The sequence below is a fragment of the Papio anubis genome, chromosome 12 (assembly GCF_008728515.1).
Source record: "Papio anubis isolate 15944 chromosome 12, Panubis1.0, whole genome shotgun sequence".
Lineage (NCBI taxonomy): Eukaryota > Metazoa > Chordata > Mammalia > Primates > Cercopithecidae > Papio > Papio anubis.
In genome coordinates, this window is record NC_044987.1 from 115,147,586 (window position 1) to 115,168,169 (window position 20,584).

General features: G+C 52.2%; 1 protein-coding gene across 1 annotated transcript; it reads right to left on the minus strand.

Annotated features, from left to right (window-relative positions):
* Window positions 1-11,541: 11,541 nt before the first annotated feature.
* AP5B1 (adaptor related protein complex 5 subunit beta 1) lies at window positions 11,542-18,636 on the minus strand. The gene is made up of 2 exons (XM_003909559.5): window positions 18,105-18,636; window positions 11,542-18,005 (listed from the first exon to the last, which is right to left on the minus strand). Exons 1-2 carry the CDS (start codon window positions 18,252-18,254, stop codon window positions 15,519-15,521), a joined length of 2,637 nt encoding a protein of 878 aa, XP_003909608.2. The 5' UTR covers window positions 18,255-18,636; the 3' UTR covers window positions 11,542-15,518.
* Window positions 18,637-20,584: the final 1,948 nt, after the last annotated feature.

Below are 20,584 nucleotides of genomic sequence, written 5' to 3' on the forward strand. Positions count from 1 at the left end.
AACTTAGATATATTTTTTCAAGTTCTCACATAAACACAAAACTGGAAATTTAGATTTAAATTGCGTTTAATTTATACATCCCTGGACATCTGGGAGCTGGCCTTGGTATTCTGTTGAACATAAATTTCAGAGAACATCAGCGTCGGACAAGGTCACTCTGTGACCATGAGGGAGCAAGACAGAAACAGAACCTCTCCATCATCACATCTGAACGCTGGCAAAGGTGAACACTGTCCAAACCACAAAAGGCATGAAACATCCCTCTTTCTCCCACAGGAGAGTGACTGTTGTTTCCTTACCAATTACAGCACTAGCCTCCAGCTAATCTTCTCTCCTGGGCAAGATTCATTAAGATAGTCCGTCATAGACATACCCCCACCTCTGACAGCATCCAAGCCAGAGAGAAGCCTGGCTTCCCTAAACCCTGACTGAAATCACTGAACATGGGCACAAATCCTCCTTTAAGTCCTTTCTAGCACCTTCTTACTGAAATGCCCCAGAGTGCAGGAGTAATATGCCCAATTTGTTCAACTGCAGATGTATTCCTGGTGGTCTTTGGCTAGAGTGGCAGATTAATTTAGAAAAAGGCTTGCTTTAGTTTTCTATCACGAAATACATAATTCCATTTATTCACATCTCCTTGGATATCCGTACAGTTGTGAGGTTTTGTTCATATATAATAGTTTAAGTTTATTTCTTCCTAGGTTATATTAATAATTGTTTGTATTAAAAACTGAGGGGCTGGGCATGACTGGCTCACACCTGTAATTCCAGTACTTTAGGAGGCCAAGATGGGGGAGGATTGCTTGAGACCAGGAGTTCGAGACCAGCCTGGGAAACATAGCAAGACTCCGTTTCTACAAAGAAAAAAATGTTTTAAACATGAGTGGGGCACGGCGGCATGTGCCTGTAGTCCCAGCTACTCAAGAAGCTGAGGTGGGAAGATCACTTAAGCCTAGGAGTTTGAGGCTGTTATTCGAGTCACAGTTGCACCGCTGCACACCAGCCTGGGTTACAGAGGAAGACTCTGTCTCTAAAAACCAAAATTGGGGCCAGGCGCGGTGGCTCAAGCCTGTAATGCCAGCACTTTGGGAGGCCGAGACGGGTGGATCACGAGGTCAGGAGATCGAGACCATCCTGGCTAACATGGTGAAACCCCGTCTCTACTAAAAATACAAAAAACTAGCCGGGGGAGGTGGCGGGCGCCTGTAGTCCCAGCTATTCGGGAGGCTGCAGTGGGAGAATGGCGTGAACCCGGGAGGCGGAGCTTGCAGTGAGCTGAGATCGCGCCACTATACTCCAGCCTGGGCAACAGAGTGAGACTCCATCTCAAAAAAAAAAAAAACAAAAAAAAAAACAAAATTGGGGCTTTTATTTTTTCATTTTATTTTTTGACTGATTTTTTTTTAATCTATAGCAGGGGGTGGCAAACTTTTTCTGTAAGGGGTCAAATAGTAAATATTTTAGGTTTTATGGACCTTATGGTCTCTGTCACAGCTACTCACCTTCACCATTATAGCATGGAAACAGCCATAGACAGTACATACATGAATGAGCATTGTTGTGTTCCAGTAAATCTTTGCAAAAACAGACAGTGGGTTGGATTTGAACCACAGGCCATATTTTTCAGACCCCTTGTCTGTAGCAAACCTGTTGATATTTATATGTTAATTTTCAAACTAGATATCTACTGAATTCTTTTGTTCCTAATGATTTTTATTTTCTTAAGAAAATAAAATATTAGCCAGAATTAGCCACCTCTCTTTCAAATAATGATAATTTCACCTCATCATTACATCTTGTTTTTTGTTTGTTTTCATTACACCTTGTAATTTGTTTTCTTTTCTTTCCTTTTCTTTTCTTTTTTTTTTTTTTTTTTTTTGAGACGGAGTCTCGCTCTGTCGCCCAGGCTGGAGTGCAGTGGCCAGATCTCAGCTCACTACAAGCTCCGCCTCCCGGGTTTACGCCATTCTCCCACTGCAGCCTCCCGAGTAGCTGGGACTACAGGCGCCCGCCACCTCGGCCGGCTAGATTTTTGTATTTTTTAGTAGAGACGGGGTTTCACCCTGTTAGCCAGGATGGTCTCCCCACCAGCATGGTTCAAACTTCATTTACCATGGAATTTTAATGAATTCTGTAAGGTCCAAACCTTGCTGCTGGCTCTTTAGTCCAAAAAACATGACATAAATAACAGATGGGATCATGATTAGAACATCACTGCTTTCGAAGACTAGTGGTGATTGGCTGGTCAGTGCTGGTCTGTCATTCAGCTCATGCAGACGCCAGACAAGTGTATAGTTGGGTTGCCTCCTTGTCTCTCAGTGATCAACAGATATAACATTTTATGAAATTCAATGATTGGGCCGGGCGCGGTGACTCACACCTGTAATCCCAGCGCTTTGGGAGGCCAAGGTGGATGGATCACTTGAGGTCAGGAGTTGAAGACCATCCTGGCCAACCTGGTGAAACTCCGTCTCTACTAAAAATACAAAAATTAGCCAGGCGCCTGTGGTGGTGGGCACCTATAATCCCAGCTACTCGGAGGCTGAGGCAGGAGAATCACTTAAACCTGGGAGGCAGAGGTTGCCATGAGCCAAGATTGTGCCACTGCACTCCAGCCTGGGTGACAGAGCGAGACTCCTTCTCAAAATAATAATAATAATAATAATAATAATAATTTTAAAAATCGGATGAATAACTGGAAGGGGGAATGGCTAACAAATATAAAAGTACAGCAAAAAAAAATGAGGATAAGACTGGAAGTGAAATTGTATATGAAGCTGTGGCACGAACTATATTGAAATTCTGATGAATATCATGATATAGTTTGGATGCTTATCTCCTCCAATTCTCATGTTGAAGTGTGCCCCCCCAATGTTGGAGGTGGGGCTTAGTGGGAGGGGTTGGGCCATGGGAGTGGATCCCTCAGGAATGGCTTGGTGCCCTCTTCAAGGTAATGAGTGGTAGTAAGTTCACATGAGAACTGATTATTTAAAAGTGTGGCAGCTCCCCATCCCTCTCTCTTGCTCCCTCTCCTGCCATGTGATACACTGCTCCCCCTTTGCCCTCTGCCATGGTTGTAAGCTTCCCGAGGCCTCACCAGAAGCAGGTGCTGGTGCCATGCTTCTCGTACAGACTGTAGAACTGTGACCCAAATAAACCTCTTTTCTTTATAAATTACCTAGTCTCCAGTGTTCCTTCAGAGCAACACGAAATAAACTAATACATATAATAAACGAGGTAAAGTTGCTTCAACATATTTTTTAAATTTTTTCTTTTAATTTTTTTTTCTTTGTTGCCCAGGCTAGTCTTGAACTCCTGAGCTCAAGAGATCCTCCCACCTCAGCCTCCCAAAGTGCTGGGATTACAGGCATGAGCCAACACGTCCAGGCTGCATCTTTTAGTTTAAATTGCACTGGAAACAGAAGTCGTTTGTGGTTGAAATGGAATGTTTACTTCTATGTTGAACTGAAGACTGTAATTTGTTAACAATCCCCATCGGTTTGGCCAGCATTCAGGCTGAAGCATTGAAGTTAATTGCCACATTGACAGAAAACAGTAATTTCAAGGAGACTGTAGAAACTTTTACCAACGGTAAAGGGTGGTTTGTTTCATCATTTCAGAAGTTGGCATGAATTGATTAATGTGAAACTGTCAAGCACAGATGAGGATGTTGCTGTGAATTCTGCAAGGATTCAGATATCAAGGATTTTTTTTTTTTTTTTTTGGTCAGGGTCTCGTTCTGTTGCTCAAACTGTACTGAAGTGGCACGATCATGGCTCACTGCAGCCTCAAACTCCTGAGCTCAAGCAATCCTCCAGCCTCAGCCTCCCAAGTAGCTTAGATGATAGGCATGTGCCACCACACCCAGCTAGGTTTCTGCATTTTTTTAGAGGCCAGGGGCGGTGGCTCATGCCTGTAATCCCAGCACTTTGGGAGGCCGTGCCTGGCGGATCACCCAAGGTTAGGAGTTCGAGACCAGCCTGGCCAACATGGTGAAACCCCATCTCTACTAAAAATACAAAAATTAGGCCAGGCATGGTGGCTCACACCTGTAATCCCAACACTTTGGGAGGCCAAGAAGGGTGGATCACCAGGTCAGGAGTTCAAGACCAGCCTGGCCAACATAGTGAAACCCCATCTCTACTAAGAATACCAAAAAAAATTTTTTTTTCTATAGATGGGGTCTCACTGTATTGCCCAGGCTGGTCTTGAACGCCTGAGCTCAGGCAATCCTCCGGCCTTAATCTCCCAAAGTGTTAAGACTATAGGCATGGCCGGGCGTGGTGGCTCAAGCCTGTAATCCCAGCACTTTGGGAGGCCGAGACGGGCGGATCACGAGGTCAGGAGATCGAGACCATCCTGGCTGACACGGTGAAACCCCGTCTCTACTAAAAAAATACAAAAAACTAGCCGGGCGAGGTGGCGGGCGCCTGTAGTCCCAGCTACTCGGGAGGCTGAGGCAGGAGAATGGCGTGAACCCGGGAGGCGGAGCTTGCAGTGAGCTGAGATCCGGCCACTGCACTCCAGCCTGGGCGACAGAGCGAGACTCCGTCTGGAAAAAAAAAAAAAAAGACTATAGGCATGAGCCACCACATCCAGCTGATTTTGTTTTTTTTTAACTAACCACTATACTAACGAGGATCAAGGATAATTATTAAGGCAGGCAGCGGTCACGAAAAGGATAACGATGTCCTAGAAGAAATGCCGCTGGCAAAAAGTTTAAAAGAACTTGGAGATATTTCACAACATTGGAAGTACAAAGGATAAGATGTTGAAAGTTGATCCAAACTTAGAAAGGAGTATGACAATTTGCCAAGGCATGCAAAATGTGTTCTTTTTTTGTTGTTGTTGTTTCTTTTGAGATAGAGTCTCGCTCTTGTCACCCAGGCTGGAGTGCAATAGCGCAATCTCGGGTCACTGAAACCTCCACCTTCCAGGTTCAAGCGATTCTCCTGCCTCAGCCTCCTGAGTAGCTGGAATTATAGGCGCCCACCACAATACCCAGCTAATTTTTTTTGTCTTTTGTCTTTGTCTTAAACTCCTGACGTAAAGTGATCTGCCCGCCTTGCCCTCCCAAAGTGCTGGGATTACAGGCATGAGTCACCGTGCCCGGCCTTCTTTTTTTTTTTTTTTTTTTAGACAAGGCCTCACTCTGTCACCCAGGCTGGAGTGCAGTGGTGTGATCATGGCTCACTGCAACCTTGAACTCCTGGGCTCAAGCTGCCATCCTCCTGTCTCAGGAGGCAGCTAGGACTGCACACATGCGCCACCACACTTGGCTGCTGTGTTTTCGTGTTTTTTTTTTAATTTTTGTAGAGACAGGGTCTCACTATGTTACCCAGTCTGTTCTGAAACAGCTGGCCTCAAGCGATCTTCCCGCCTTGGCCTCCCCAAGTGCTGGAATTACAGATGTGAGCCACCACGCTCAGCCTATATATTCTATTTATAATTGTTCTCTTTGGTGTGGATAAAACACATCTCTATCAGACTGGCTCATGGGTGCAGAATTCCATTGGTACTTATTGAAAAACAGAAAATTGTTTCCTATAACCATGATACTTGAAGGATAGTTTGTCTGAATATAAAATCCTGGCTCGGCCGGGCGCGGTGGCTCAAGCCTGTAATCCCAGCACTTTGGGAGGCCGAGATGGGCGGATCACGAGGTCAGGAGATCGAGACCATCCTGGCGAACACGGTGAAACCCCGTCTCTACTAAGAAATACAAAAAATAGCCGGGCGAGGTGGCAGCGCCTGTAGTCCCAGCTACTCGGGAGGCTGAGGCCGGAGAATGGCGTGAACCCGGGGGGCGGAGCTTGCAGTGAGCTGAGATCCGGCCACTGCACTCCAGCCTGGGCGACAGCGCGAGACTCCATCTCAAAAAAAAAAAAAAAAAAATTCCTGGCTCACACTTGTAAAGGTATAATGTCTAAAACCTGCTGCTCCGTTGCTATCTTGCTTTGTATGCTGGTTTAAAAAGTCTGCTGTAGGCCAGGCGCGGTGGCTCACGCCTGTAATCCCAGCACTTTGGGAGGCCGAGGCAGGTGAATCATGAGGTCAGGAGATCGAGGCCATCCTGGCTAACATGGTGAAACCCCATCTCTACTAAAAACAAAATTAGCTTTTCAGGCATGGTGGCGGGTACCTGTATTCCCAGCTACCAGGACGCTTGAGGCAGGAGAATGGCATGAACCAGGGAGGGCGGAGCTGCAGTGAGCCGAGATCACGTGCTTCACTGCACTCCAGCCTGGGCAACAAACTGGAGTCCTTTGAGGTTTTTGAGACGAGTCTCCCTCACACGCCCAGGCTGGAGTGCAGTGGCGATCTCGCTCACTGCAAGCCCGCCTCCCGGGTTCACGCCATTCTCCCAGCCTCTGCCTCCCTGGGAGAAGCACCCAGCTCTACCCACCAGCCTGGCTAATTTTTTAGTAGAGACGGGGTTTCACTGTGGTCTCGATCTCCTGACCTTGTGATCCGCCCGCCTCGGCCTCCCAAAGTGCTGGGATTACAGGCGTGAGCCACCGCGCCCGGCGGGTTTTTTTTTTTTTTAAAAAGAGTCTTTGAGGCCAGGCATGGTGGCTCACACCTGTAATCCCAGCACTTTGGGAGGCCAAGGTGGGCGGATTACCTGATGTCAGGAGTTCCAGACCAGCCTGGCCAACATGGCGAAACCTCATCTCTACCAAAAATACAAAAATTAGCCGGGCGTGGTGGCAGGTGACTGTAATCCCAGTTACTCGGAAGGCTGAGGCAGGACAATCACTTGGATCCAGGAGGCGGAGGTTGCAGTGATCCGAGATCATGCCACTGCATTCCAGAGTGGGTGACAGAGTGGGACTCCTTTTCAAAAAATAATAATAATAAAAGTCTTTAAAATTAGAGTTTTACTAGGATATGTTTCAAAGTTGATCACACTGAGTGAATCTTCCCACATTCCCAGTGGGCTCTTCCAATGTGCAGATTTTTTGCTCCTGGACAGTTTTCTTACAGTGTTAAATATTAGTTCTAGTTTAGTTGTTTATTTTGTCTTCAGGGACTCCAATAACACACATGTGATTCCTTCTTTGAGTATATTCTGTTTCTATTACTTTCTTTGGACCCAGCCTACTTCTTTATCTCATTTTCATTCTCTTGCTTGGTTTCCTGTGTTCTTTTAATGCCCCTTATTAAATTTTTATTTGAATTTATTCTCCCTTGGGCATCTTGTAATTTAATCTTTACTTCTAGATAATTTTGTCTGTTTATTCCATTTCTTTCCAGAATTCAATCAAATCTATTTTCATTTCTTCTTCTATTTTGTCTATTTCTGTTCTTCGTTTTTAAATTTCCCACCCAAAGTGGTTTTGCATGTCTTCAAATGCTTGTTTTGCATATATTTGGTTCTGTTTAGTGTTGTATTACAGCTTTCTTCTTCGTCATGGCTATTGTTTCAGAGGTTTGTGAATTTTCCTTGGTTCATATGTGATGAAATTCATTTTCTGATATTTTGCAATAACTGTATGAACCTATCTTTTCATTATTCATTTTTGTGGTATTGGATGTTTTACAAGATCCCTAGATAATGCGCCCTCTTCTGGCAACGTTATGAAGTCCAGATGCTTTAGTGAATTTGTTTTGCAGGGGTGGGGGTTGTGGGTCTTCTTTTTTTTTTTTTTTTTTTTTTGTCTTGGAGGGCAATTAAACTTCTCCATTTGCTTCCCTAGTCACACTCAAATGCCAAAGGACACTTTTCCCTTCTTTTGTGGGTAGTTGCTCCACAAGGATCTATGTATTTCCAAGACTGTGGCTTCATATTTCACCTGTAACTTTTTTTTTGAGAAAAAGTTTTTGCTCTGTCACCCAGGCTGGAGTGCAGTGACACGATCTCAGCTCACTGCAACCTCCACCTCCTGGGTTCAAGCGATTCTCCTTCCTCAGCCTCCCGAGTAGCTGGCACGTGCCACCACACCTGGCTAATTTTGTATTTTTAGTAGAGATGGGATTTCACCATGTTGGCCAGGCTGGTCTCGAACTCCTGACCTCAGGCGATCCACCCGCCTCGGCCTCCCAAAGTGCTGGGATTACAGGCATGAGCTACCGTGCCTGGCCTCATGTGTACTTTTAAATCCTCCACGTATTGTCCCAGCTCTGACACTACTGCAGACACTTTTGAACATTTTCAGGCTCAAGGTGTACTTAGTGTTTTTGGTGAGGTCTTAGATCAAGCTTAAGCCCTTTACAACTCCCTCCTCTCCTTTGCCCCAGTTTTCCTCAGCCAGTCTTGTGGCAGGTGGGGCTGGAATGGGCATGTGGGAAGGAAAGTCTGAGCTGTCACTTGTTTTTCCTTTTTCTCTCTTTTCTCTTCTTCTCCTTCTTCTCCTGCTTCTTCCTCTTCCTCCTCCTCCTCCTCCTTCTTCTTCTTCCTCTCTCTCTCTCTTTCCCTCCCTCCCTCCCTCCCTCTCTCTCTCTCTCTTTCTTTCTTTCGTTTCTTTCTTGTCTCACTCTGTCTGGTCAACGTTTGAGTGCAGCCTGGACCTCCAGGGCTCAAATAATCCTCCTATCTCAGCCTCCCAAGTAGCTAGAACTACAGGTGCACACCACCACGCCCAGCTAATTTTTGTATTTTTTGTAAAGATAGGTTTTCACCATGTTGCCCTGGCTAGTTTCGAACTCCTGGGCTCAAGTAATCTGTCCACCTCAGCCTCCCGAAGTGCTGGGATTACAAACGTTGAGTCACCACGCCCGGCCGGGTAATTTCTATGTTATTTGTTTTTCTTGTTCTTTTTAAGTTTGAGCATTCTTGTCTCCAAGTTATCCTGAGGGCTTGCTGTTGCATAATTTTATCTTTTCTCCTCATTCCATATTGTTTCTCTAGGCGACACTGGGGACCTACGCTGCTACCATTGTCCTCCTACCTGAAAGCCTCTGACAAAATATTGTCTTCTCATTCCATCGAAGGTTTAGAGGCCTCAGTGTCCAAGGGAGAATGCTGCCAGGAATTGACACTGCATGGTTTTTTTGAACTGGAAGGCTGCCCCCGTCGCTTTGCCTGGGGGCCAAGAGCTGTAAGAGGAAGACTGACCCTGACTGTCCACCAAGGAGCTGCTGCTGCCACACAACAGAGACAAGGAGTCCGCTGTACCCAGGGGATCCCTGAGACATCTCTGAGGATTGCCGGGTTCAGTGACAGTGTTAATGAAAGCCTCAAGTGACCCAATACAAGCAGAATAAGCAAGGACTCAAGACCCTTCAGGAATGAAGTTTGGGTCACCTCATTAAGTAAAGGAACTAAAGGAACATGAATGGGTATGGAAGAAAGAAGCTGTAAATATCAATCCAGGGTCAACAGATAAAATACAGGATGCTCAGTGTCAAAAAGGAAAACTTTAGCCCGGGAAAGTTTCACAGTGTTTAACTGAGCAAAGAACAATTCAAGAATTGGGCAGCCTCTCATGCCAGAGTGGGCTCAGAGACGCCAGTGTAGCCACGTGGTGGAAGATTTACGGACAGAAAGGAAAATGAAGTACAGAAAACATAAGTGAGATACAGGAAACAGCCAGACTGGTTACAGATTGGTGTTTCCCTTATCTGAACACAGTTTGAACAGTTGGCCACCTTTGATTAGCCAAAACTCAGTGACTGCCACAAGTGTTGGCTACAGTCTGCTTACAAGTCCATTTAGGTTATAGTTCACAATGTACAGAGAAACCTTTAAGCCAGACTTAAAATATGTAAGAAGGCAGCTTTAGGCTAAACATGATTTAACACTGGTGATAGCCCGGGCACAGTGGCTCACACCTGTAACCCCAGCACCTTGGGAGGCTGAGGCAGGTGGATCACTTGAGGCCAGGAGTTGGAGACCAGTCTGGCCATTATGGCAAAACCTTGTCTTTACTCAAAATACAAAAATTAGCCAGGTGTGGTGGCACGCACCTATAATCTCAGCTACTCAGGACGTTGAGGCACGAGAATGGGTTAAACCCGGGAGGCGGACGTTGCAGTGAGCCAAGATCACGCCACTGCACTCCAGGCTGGGCAACAGAGCAAGACTGTCTCAAAAACAAAAACAAAAAAAACACAAAAACCCACCAATTATATCTGAACCTTGGAGAAACACCTATTGGTTTTTTAGTATAAGTATGTCCTATTAACAACTAAAAAAACTCATTTTCTCCAAAATTCAAATTTAAATGCAAATCCTATATAAAATTTTTATTTGCTAAACCTAGCAACCCTAATTAGGGCCTTGTAACCCATTGCACAAACGATTCATACTTTCTTCCTTCCATGTAAAATAGAGATTAAGCAATATCTTTCCCCTTGTTTCATATAAAGTGTATTATTGATAATTGTTAACTAAAAAAAGAAACTCAATATACACAGTTTATAAATTTTGAAAGGAGGAGACTTTATTTCTTATAAAGGGTTAGGCTGGGCTTGGTGGCTCATGCCTATAATCCCAGCACTTTGGGAGGCCAAGGCAGGAGGATCACTTGAACCCAGGAGGCCTTAACCAGCCTGGACAACATAGTGAGACCCCATCTCTACACAAAATTTTAAAAATTAGCCGGGTGTGGTGGCATGCACCTGTAGTCTTAGGTACCTGGAGGCTGAGGCAGGAGGATCACTTTGGCCCAGGAGTTTGAGGGTGCAGTGAGCTATGATTGCACCGCTGCACTCCAGCCTCAGAAAGGGAGTGAGACCCACTGGGAAGCATACCTCCAGTCAAGACCAGAGACAGGAACTTCAAAGGAGGAGGGGTTAGGGTAGGAGCTTCATGCTCAATGGATTGACTAAACATACCTATTCAATAGGTTACATGAGGAGCTATGAATATTCATGAAGGTGGTTCTGACACACGCATATTGAACAAACATGCATGTAACATACAACCCATGGTCACTCTGGGGTGAAGACTTAACATTTACATGTATTATAATTAGGCCCTATATGGCAAAATGTCTTTTCAGGACACAAAGACATGCAAGTGCAGGAGCTCTGTAAGCCAGCCAGAACCAGTCCATGGTGGGTGGTCATCTTGTCAGGAAGAAATTACTGAAATCAGTCTTGTCCAACCAAAGCTGTAGTTATGGCTGGTGAAACAGTGGCTGGAGGTCAGTCAGTCAGCATCTGGTGGAGCTGAAAATGTTTTTAATATTGCTTATCTCAAAGCCAGTGCTTGGGCCGAGTGCGGTGGCTCACGACTGTTATCCCAACACTTTGGAAGGCCAAGGCGGGCAGATCACCTGAGGTCATGAGTTCAAGACCAGCCTGGCCAATGTGGTGAAACCCCATCTCTACTAAAAATACAAAAATTGGCCAGGCGTGGTGGCGGACACCTGTAATCCCAGTTACTCAGGAGGCTGAGGCGGGAGAATCACTTGAACCCAGAAGGCAGAGGTTGCAGTGAGCCAAGATCACGCCACTGCACTCCTGCCTGGGTGACAAAGTAAGACTCCGTCTCAAACAAACAAACAAACAAAAAAACACACAAACAAAAAAAAAAGTGTTTGTTTTTAAGCTTTTTAGCTGCTACAGAAAAAAAAAACCAAAAAACCCTTGTGCAGTTAGAACATAGTTTATTCATCAGTGGGGGGCAGGGGAGGCAGAGTGTGAAGGGGGGCCCTACATGACTTAACCCTTGCTTGGCATGGCCTTAGGTCCTGTTTACAATTTGGTATCTTATGCCACAGAGTCTGTTCTGTCCATCTCATGATCCCTATTTTGTTCATTCATGGTGGGCAGTAGTGTCTAAACCATAAAGGGATGGGGTATAACAAGTTGCATCTGACCTCCCAGCCTGTCAGGGCCAGGAATTAGGTTTTTTCTGAGGTCCCCTTGGCCACGAGGTGGCGTCTGTTCAGTCGGTGGGGTTTTAGGATTTTTAGTTTACATAACTAATTTGATAATCCAGGGCATTTGTTACAGCGTATCAAGGTGAGATTATGACTCAGCTATTTAGCACCTCCATGGCAACATGTACTTCCCCAACTGTCATGGCAGAGGAAGAGAGGGCTGGAAAAATGAGCACTGGCAATGACATACTGTGCCCCAAAACTGACCCCCTTCACATTTTTCTTTTTTTTTCTTTTTGAGAGGAGTCTCGCTCTGTCATTCAGGCTGGAATGCAGTGGCCCGATCTCAGTTCACTGCAACCTCCACCTCCCAGGTTCAAGCGATTCTCCTGCCTCAGCCTCCTGAGTAGCTGGGATTATGGGCACGCCACCACGCCCAGCTAATTTTTGTATTTTTAGTAGAGCCGGGTTTCACTATGTTGGCCAGGCTGGTCTCGAACTCCTCACCTCAGGTGATCAACCCGCCTTGGCCTCCGAAAGTGCTGGGATTACAGGCATGAGCCACCCCGCCCAGCCCTTGACCCCCTTCACATTTCATTAGCCAGAGCTGGACTTGTGGCCAGACCTGCCTTGAAGGAGGCAAGGAAAGGTATGTGAACATGAGCAACATCCACACAGGTGGACAAAGTGACCCATGTGACTTTGGTTCCCTCTCTTTAGGAAGAATTTTTGGATGTACTTGGGACAGTTACAGGCATGCTGCTATTGCCATGATCTTCGGGAAGCTGAAGTGATGAGCAGCAGTGTGTGATTCTGAGAACACAGAGGGCTGGGGTCTAGAAGCTATCTCAGGTGGGCTCACTCAGTGCCATCCTCCCTCTTGGTGCCTCCCTAGGAATGCTGAGAAGATGCAAAACCAAAAGCTTTTACTCCAACATTGCTTAGCCAAGCTAAACACATGCATTCCCTATGATTTAACAATTCTGCTCCTAGTATGTATCACAGAGAAATTGTCCCATGGGTCCATAAGGGCATATAAGAACGGCCATTGCAGCACAGTTCTGGTTGGGGTCGGGGGAGCTGAAGGTCATGTGGTGTCCACCACTGGAGGAATGGATGGATAAAATGGGATGGATGCACAGGTGGGCAGATGGGTGAAAGGATGGTCAGTCCTCACGTGGACTAGTTACCTTACTCTTAGGCTAACAATTAGCATCTCCAGGCAAAAAGAAAACGTTTCTGGATTCCCTTGCCACTGGAGTTCTGTGGAAGAGAGAAATGGAGTCCACTAATGAGATGCCCTTTGAAGGATGTGGATGGAGGAAACAGGGCCAAGCAAGTTTGCCCTGCGGGCCCAGCCTTGGGGATATTCAGTCCTTCTGCAGCAGCATCAAGCTTCTGGCTTTGTGGGTGTCAGGAGGCAGGAGTGGCAGTTGCACCCCAAGTCCCAGGGCCCAAGCACAGCTTCCGGGGTGCTTAGAGGGGGTGGATGGCAGGCAGGACAGTATGTTCTGATCGCAGCTCCAGTGGGAGCCTCCTGGAGGCGACTTCTCCAGCCTTCCCATGTACTTTGTTAAGTACCCTGATTCCCTTAAATTCCCTTCTGCCAAAAACAGCTGGAGAAGTTTCTGTTTCCTGAAACTGACCCCTTCCTGATTGGGAAATGACTTGCCAAGGTGACAAAGCAAGTTACTGTCACATCTCAAATTTGAGACAGGCCTCCTGACTCTACCTATTAACAGTCTCACTGTCCCAGGCCGGTTTTTTGTTTTTTGGGTTTTTTGTTTTTTTTTTTTTGAGACAAAGCCTCGCTGCCACCCAGGCTGGAGTGCAGTGGCGTGATCTTGGCTCACTGCAACTTCCGCCTCCCGGGTTCAAGCCATTCCCCTGCCTCACCCTCCCAAGTAGCTGGAATTATAGGTGCCCACCACCATACCCGGCTGATTTTTGTATTTTTATTAGAGACAGGGTTTCGCCATGTTGGCCAGATTGATCTCGAACTCCTGGCCTCAGGTGATCCACTCACCTCAGCCTCTCAAAGTGCTGAGATTACAGGCATGAGCCACCACACCCAGCTCAGGCCCGTCTTTCCTCTCCTAGCCTGCCCCAGTCAGAAGGATCAGGAGGGGTAAAGCTGGCCCATGGGGAACCTGTGGCTGGGAGCCCATGAGGCGGGAGGGGCAGCAGAAGGTGGCAGAGAGGGTTGGACCTCTGTGACCCTGGCTGTCTGCTCTGATGGCATGGTAATGGAAACCTGCTACCAGATGACAAAACACTATTACCAAACAGCTGGGTGACCTTAGGAAAATCACTCAACCGCTCCTGCCTACAGATTTCCTCACCTGCGGGGCCCTGCAGAGCTGTTGCAAGGATGAAATGAGGCAACGTACATGTGCCTGGCAGCAGAGCTGACCCCACACAGCTCAATCCTCAGTGTTTGCATGTTTGGGGAAAAAAAACAACTAGAGGAACTAGTTCTTCTTACCTGGGAAGATTCCTAAGCACAAATTAGATTTCTTAGGGGCTGAGATTAGAAAAAGCTTAGTCTCAGCTCCTAGACCTTATTAGCAGGCCCTTCCTAGAGCTGGCTCTAATCGGCATAGCTTGGGAAGCTCTCTTCCTGGGGAAGAAACCACCTAGCCACTGCAACCTTTGTTTCTGGCTTAGGTCCACTGGCCTGCCTGGCGTGAGCTCCCTGGGGCAGGGAGCCTGCAAACCTTGGGAGTGGAGAAGCGCTGGCTTGGCCGGGTGTGGTGGCTCACACCAGTAATCCCAACACTTGGGTGAGGCTGAGGCAGGAGAGTCGCTTAAGCCCAGGAGTTCGAGACCAGCCTAGGAAACGGGGAGATCCTATCTGCAAACAATACAGTGGTGACTCACACCTGTAGTCCCAGCTACTCAGGAGGCCAGCTGAGATGGGAGGATCACCTGAGCCTGGGAGGCAGAGGCTGCAATGATCCCTAATCGCACCACTGCACTCCAGAGCCAGAGTGAGATCCTATCTTTAACCTCCCCCAAAAACAAAGAAAAGTACTGTCTGATAGGTCAGGAGGTCCACACTAGCTCCAGCCTCCTTCCTAAATCACTGGGCGGCCTTGGGCAAGGCCAGACCCTCTCTGGGAAGCAGAAAGGAGATTTTCCCCCTGCCTCCTGGGCAGGGATTGTGGAGAACGCTAGTGTGTCTGGGTGAGAAGGCACTCTGCAGCTCTGCAGTGCTGGGTTCTGTCTGGAAGCCTTCTCAGGGCCTATGACCCTGCTACGGTTTGAATGTTTGTCCCCTCCCACACTCATGTTGAAATGTAATTGCCACTGTAACAGTGTAAGATTAGACCCTAAGAGGTGGTCAGGCCACGAGGACTCTGCCCTCCTGTGTGAACTCAGGCTGTTATCTTGGGAGTGGGTTCCCTCTCCCCTCACTCCTGCCATTCTGTCCAATGTCATGGGATGATGCAGAAGGGTCCTCACTGGGCTCCGGGCCCTCAACTGTGGACTTCCCAGCCTCCAGAGCTCTGAGCCAATACATTCCTGTTTATTATAACTTACCCAGTCTCAGATATCTTGCTAAAGTAGCAAAAACAGACTAAGACAGACCCTCACCCCCATGAGCCTGCTCCCAACCGGGGCCCAAAAGAAAACAAGCCAGCGAGGGCACTGGGGAATGCACGGTTTTGGGGAAAGAGGTACAGGAGTGTGCCTTGGCCCCCACAAGGGCCACAGTCCTGCCCCCACCTGGTCTCCCGGGGCTCAGAGAGCAGCCGCCAGCCCACGGAGGTAGTCCCCCGCCAGGGGCAGCACAGCCCAGTCATCAGTCCGCAGGGCCACAGGCACTCCGTCTGCCAGGGCTGCCTCTAGCCGCAGCAGCAGCTTTGAGTTCGGGGGCAGGTGGATCGCTACATAGTAGCTGGTAGGGGGCTGGGCCACCACCACGAAAGGCTCCAGGTGGTGGGACACCAAGCCCTCCAGGCCCTGTGGCCCAAGTGGACACCACACACAACTCTCGGCACCCTCTGGCAGGCAGGAATCCCAGAGCTCCTCAAAGAAACCCAGCCCAGCACCCTCTGGGGGCTTCGGGAAAGGCAGAAAGAGGTCGGCAAAGTTGACGAACAGGGGTGGCAAGTGGGCATGGCACGTGAGACCAGTGGATGTGGTGTAAAGGGCATGGACATCCAGCCGTGCGGGGGCCGGGCATCGGGGCTGCAGCGGCAGGAGCAGAGGGCGGGCAGGGCGACCAGGACACAGGCAGGGCACATGGACAGCCTGCAGGGGTGCATATAGCTGCCCTTCTACACGGAAGCGCAGCTCCAGAGAGTAGATGGGCTCCAGCGCCTCCGGCTGGAGCTTCAGCACTGGGAGTGGGCCCTTGACCCCATGGGACCCCACGCTCAGCCGTACCAGGGCCGGGGCCTCCTGCACCATCAGTGCTGCCACAAAGCCCTGGTTCTCGGCCACCAGTGAAGAGGCCAGTGCAGGTGGGGCAAGCGAGGGGCCCAGGGCCACCCCCAACTTGGGTCCAGCCAGGTGTGCCAGGAGGATATAGTAGAGACGGGCATGGTCACGCCCATCAGGGTCCTCCAGCTGCCTGGCCAGCACCTGCAGCAAGTCAACCAGGCCACCCCTCACCCCTGCCCGCAGCAGCGCCCGGCAGACCCGCAGTAGGCCCTGCTGTAGGTCCCAGTTCATGCAGTGGGCAGCTGCGGCCTGTAGAAAGTTGAGAGTAGCACTCTGGGCATCTCCATCTGCCACCTTTGCCAGCATTTTCAGGTGCCAGCAAAGAGCTTCATCCCTGCCCGGCCTGGACACCACCTCCTGCCGCAACACCACCTTCAGGGGCTCCCTCAGCTCAGAGTCCACCTGATCCAAGAAGTCCACAAAGTGGGAAGCCAGCATGGGCCGGACTCGGTATAGCTGGGCCAGTCCGTGGATCAAGGGGGTCAGCACTGTAGGTTGCCCAGCCAGGCAGCGGGTCACCAGATATGAGGCCTGGAAGCAGACAGTGGCCAAGGCCCGGGGGCCCTCATCCAGGGCTGCCCGCTGCCGCAAGCCAGCCAGCAGCTCTTCCAGGTAGTGCCGTGGGCTTGGAAGATGGCCTTTCTCCTCTTCTTCATCCTCAGCACAGAGCAGACATAGCAAATGCAGGCGGGCTAGGAGAGCCATCGGGTCATGCAGGAGACTGGGCAGGAGACCACGGCATAGCTGAGGCCCTAGCAGCAGTGGGGCAGCCTCCTCACCTTCGGGGCCCAGCGGCCAGTTCTCAGGGAAGCTCAGGAGGCAGTGCAGGTAAAAGAGATGGGTGGGCGGAGGCAGAGCAGGGTGCTGGGCAGCCAAGGTGAGCCGGCGGAGCAGCAGCGCTTCATCCTGGGCTGTGAACAGGGCCTCACCAAAGGCCGCCTTGAGGGCAAGCACGGCGTGCAGCAGTGTCAGCTGTGCTGTGCCTAGCAGCCGTACCAGCTGCGGCTTGAAGAGTGCGGGTGGCTGTCCCTGCAGACCCCGCAGGGCCCAGCCCAGCAGCCACAGGAGCTGGGCCTGGGCCACAGGAGTAAGCAGATAGGAGGTGTCCAGAAGCTGGATCACCGCAGCCCGCAGCTCCCGCGCCTCCTCAGGGCTGTGCTCTCGTGCTGTAAGACTACGCTCCCCCTCTCCCTCCTCAGCTGCCGGCCAGCTGGGTGCTTGGGGCTGAAGGCGTCCATCGCCCTCCTCCACTAGTGTCCAATCCCAGGGACCACCCCCAGTTGGGGAGACCTTATCCGTGAGCAGTCCCCCTAGGCCAGCCCCAACCCGGGACTGGAGCACCAAGGTGTTGCGCAAAGCAAGGGCCAGCAGCAGGCTGAGCGGCTGGACGGGGCCTTCCTGCCCCAGCAGGCCCCGTAGCAGCCCCAGGGAGCCCCCCAGCAGCCCGGGCTTGCAGCTCTCTAGCTCTCGCAGGCACTCGCAGGCGGTGGCCTGCAAGGGGCGCTGTTCCGAGGCGGGGACAAAGCCTCGCCCCAGATCGCTGCCTGCGGCCAGGCCGAGCAGTAGGGGCAGGAGCCGGCAGGAGGCGCCCGAGGTGGGGCCCAGCGCGCCGCCCGCCGCCAGGGCTGTGGTGGCCGCCAGCAGCAGGGGCCGACGGAGAGCTGAGGGCCGCGGGGGTAGGAGGACCAAGGTGTCCAACAAGGAGGTGGCGGCCACCTCGGCCGCAGAGACGTCGGGCCACAGCTGGGCAGGGTACTCCAAGCTCAGGGCCAGCAGGGAAACCTGGATAGGGGATTAGGAGGCAATCACGAAGATGAGGTTCAGGACGCGGCGGGCTGGGGTGACTCTGCGGGCAGGGGCAGGGGACGCGTGGGGGCCTACCTTGGTCTGCTCGCTCAGCTTCTCACTCCTCAGGTCGCCCAGCAGGTCGCGACCCAAATCCTCCCCCTCGGGACCTGCCATGAAGGCGGACGGGCTGGCCCGGAAGGCCCCCAAGCGCTGGGCCCAGGCGTCCCGGCTCAGGGGCCCCATCGTGAGGTGCGCGGGCCCCTGCGCAGGGAGAGGGACCCTCAGGCCGCAGCCACCAGGAGCGCGGGCCCGCCGCCGACCCCGAGGGGCTACGGTCACTCCCGGCCGCCGCGCAGATGCCGACGGGACCCGCGCCCGGCTCCCACGGTGACACCAGGGCTCTCAGGGCCGACGCCGGGGCCCCCGCGGGACGGGACAGGAGCAGGGCGAGGGAGGGTGCGTGCCGAGAGCTCGTTAGGCCGCCGCCCTCCAGCCCGCGGCCCGCACCGAAACCACAGCGCCACCCCGGCCCCCGGCGCCCGCGGTAACGGGCCGCGCTCGCCGCCTGACTCAGCCGCCGCGGGCGCTCAGGCCGGCCGGCTCCTTCCGGGCTGGCGGCGCGGGGCGGGGCGCAGCGCGGGGGCGGCCAAGGCCGGGCGGGGTGGGGTGGGGTGGGGCGGGGCGTAACGGGGCCACCGCCTCCCGCAGGTGCCGACTCGCCGGTTTCGCGGGGGCTGACTAACTGTCCCGCCGTGTAGGCCCCCTTCCCCGAAACCGCCTCAGGCCCAGGCAGGAAAGGCGGAGGGGAGTGGGTAGGGGCGGCGGAGCGGGGTGGGCCTGGGCCCCCGATGCCGGGTCCCGCGGCGCAGGGCTGCGATCCCGCGGCCCTCGGCGGACAGCGGCCCGGCCCCACCAGCGCCCGCCAAGCCGCGCAGGGCGGCGGCCAGCGCGCCCCCCGCCGGCGCCCGGGCGCACCGCACCCTGCGCCAGATGCGCGGCCCCGGGGGGCGTGGGTGCGGGTCCTGGGGCTCCCGGAGTGGCCGCTGGGGGTGAGCAAGCTGCGGTCGCAGGGCGCCCGCAGGAAGAGCGCCCCAGCTGAACCGGTCCGGCGGGCGCCGCAGGGCTTGGCTTCGCTTCCCTGACGCCTGCCTGGGCCCCCCGCCCGCTCGGCTTGGGGGCGAGGAGCCGGCGCCGCGGTTGCGGCCCGCCAGGAGCTGCTGACCTTTGTTTGCCCGAGGCCGCGCTGGCGGCCCGCAGGGGTCGTGACGGCGACGGTGGGGCAGGGCCCTAAGTCGAAAACAACGGGATCCATACTCGGGAAGTGCGGGCTGTCAGGGCCTGGCCGGTCACGGGGCTCGAGGCATGCCTAGCGATGGGGAAAACAGGCCCAGGAGGAGGGCGGCCTTGCCAACCGAGACCTGGGGCCAAGCAGGGCCGGAACTCAGCACTCTCGACTTCAGTGGGCTGGATTCTGGCTGTTTGGGGGCATTCGGGGGTCTGGGCCGCCGCCTCTCCTAGGCTAGAGGCCCAGGTTACAGGGTGCCCCACAGACCACCGGTTTTCCAGGGCACAGAACCGCCGGCGCCCAAACCCCACCACCCACCTCTAGCTCTAATTAGCCGCTTTGAAGATGAAACAGGCCTGAGCCCCCATGCAAGCCACTGCCAACTGGCCTCTCCCTACCCCATCCTGCTCCAGATGGGAGGTGGTGGAGAGTTGAGGGGTGGAGAGTGCCAAAAAGGAGGCTGTCTGGGTGCCCTTGGGGATGGAGAGATAGGGACCCACCCGGAGGGACAGGTCCAGCCAGAAGGCCCGGTCCCGGCTCCTCTAGGCCCTGGCTCCACAGTTGACTCACAGGCGGCAGCCCCAAACCACTTCCCTCTAGGTGCCTCAGTTTCCCCATCTATAAAATGTGAGTGGTAACTCCCACCCAAGAGGCTGTGGGGTGAGGCAGCCTGGCTAATTAAACCCAAGATGAAAGAGGGCAGGATGAGAGCAGCCCTGGGGAGGGGAGGCAGCCTGCAGTAGGAGCCAGTCTGGTTTCCCTGTCTGAGCCCAGAGGGTGCTGGTAACTGCACATCCCCGGCCCTCACCACCCTCACGGTGAGGCAGGAATGATTATTAAACCCCTCGCAGAGTTGAGGAGACAGGCTTCCAAGGGTCAGGAGGCCTGACACTGGCTCTGGCCCCGGCTCAGCCTCTGACAGCGTGGCCTCTGCACACCTCCTGCCTGAGTGTTGGCTCCTTGAGGCTGAGGGTCTGGAGGGAGGGAACCCACTTGTGGTCTCCAATGCTGCAATGGACGAATCTGCATGGACTTACTGAGGATCACAGCAACCCAAGTACCGAGGGTGGGTACCAGATGAGGAAAGGGAAGCCCACAGAGGTGCAGTCACTCAGTCACAGAGCCCCTCAGAGGTGGAGCCTCGACTTTCACAAACAGCCCCTTGTTGCATCTGACCTGGTCCTCCCCCTACACCAGGTACCCTTGGCCCTCTTGGGTGTCCAGGTCCCTGGGTGGGCCCTGTTCTCACCTGTCTGTTCCCCTATGGGCGGGTGGTGCTGGCTCTGTC

Excerpts from the sequence above, each read along its gene's own strand:
- AP5B1 (XM_003909559.5), bottom strand. The coding sequence starts at position 18,254 with ATGGGGCCCCTGAGCCGGGACGCCTGGGCCCAGCGCTTGGGGGCCTTC. Across the intron at positions 18,006-18,104 it reads AGCTGAGCGAGCAGACCAAG|GTTTCCCTGCTGGCCCTGAG; the intron begins GTAGGCCCCCAC and ends TCCCCTATCCAG.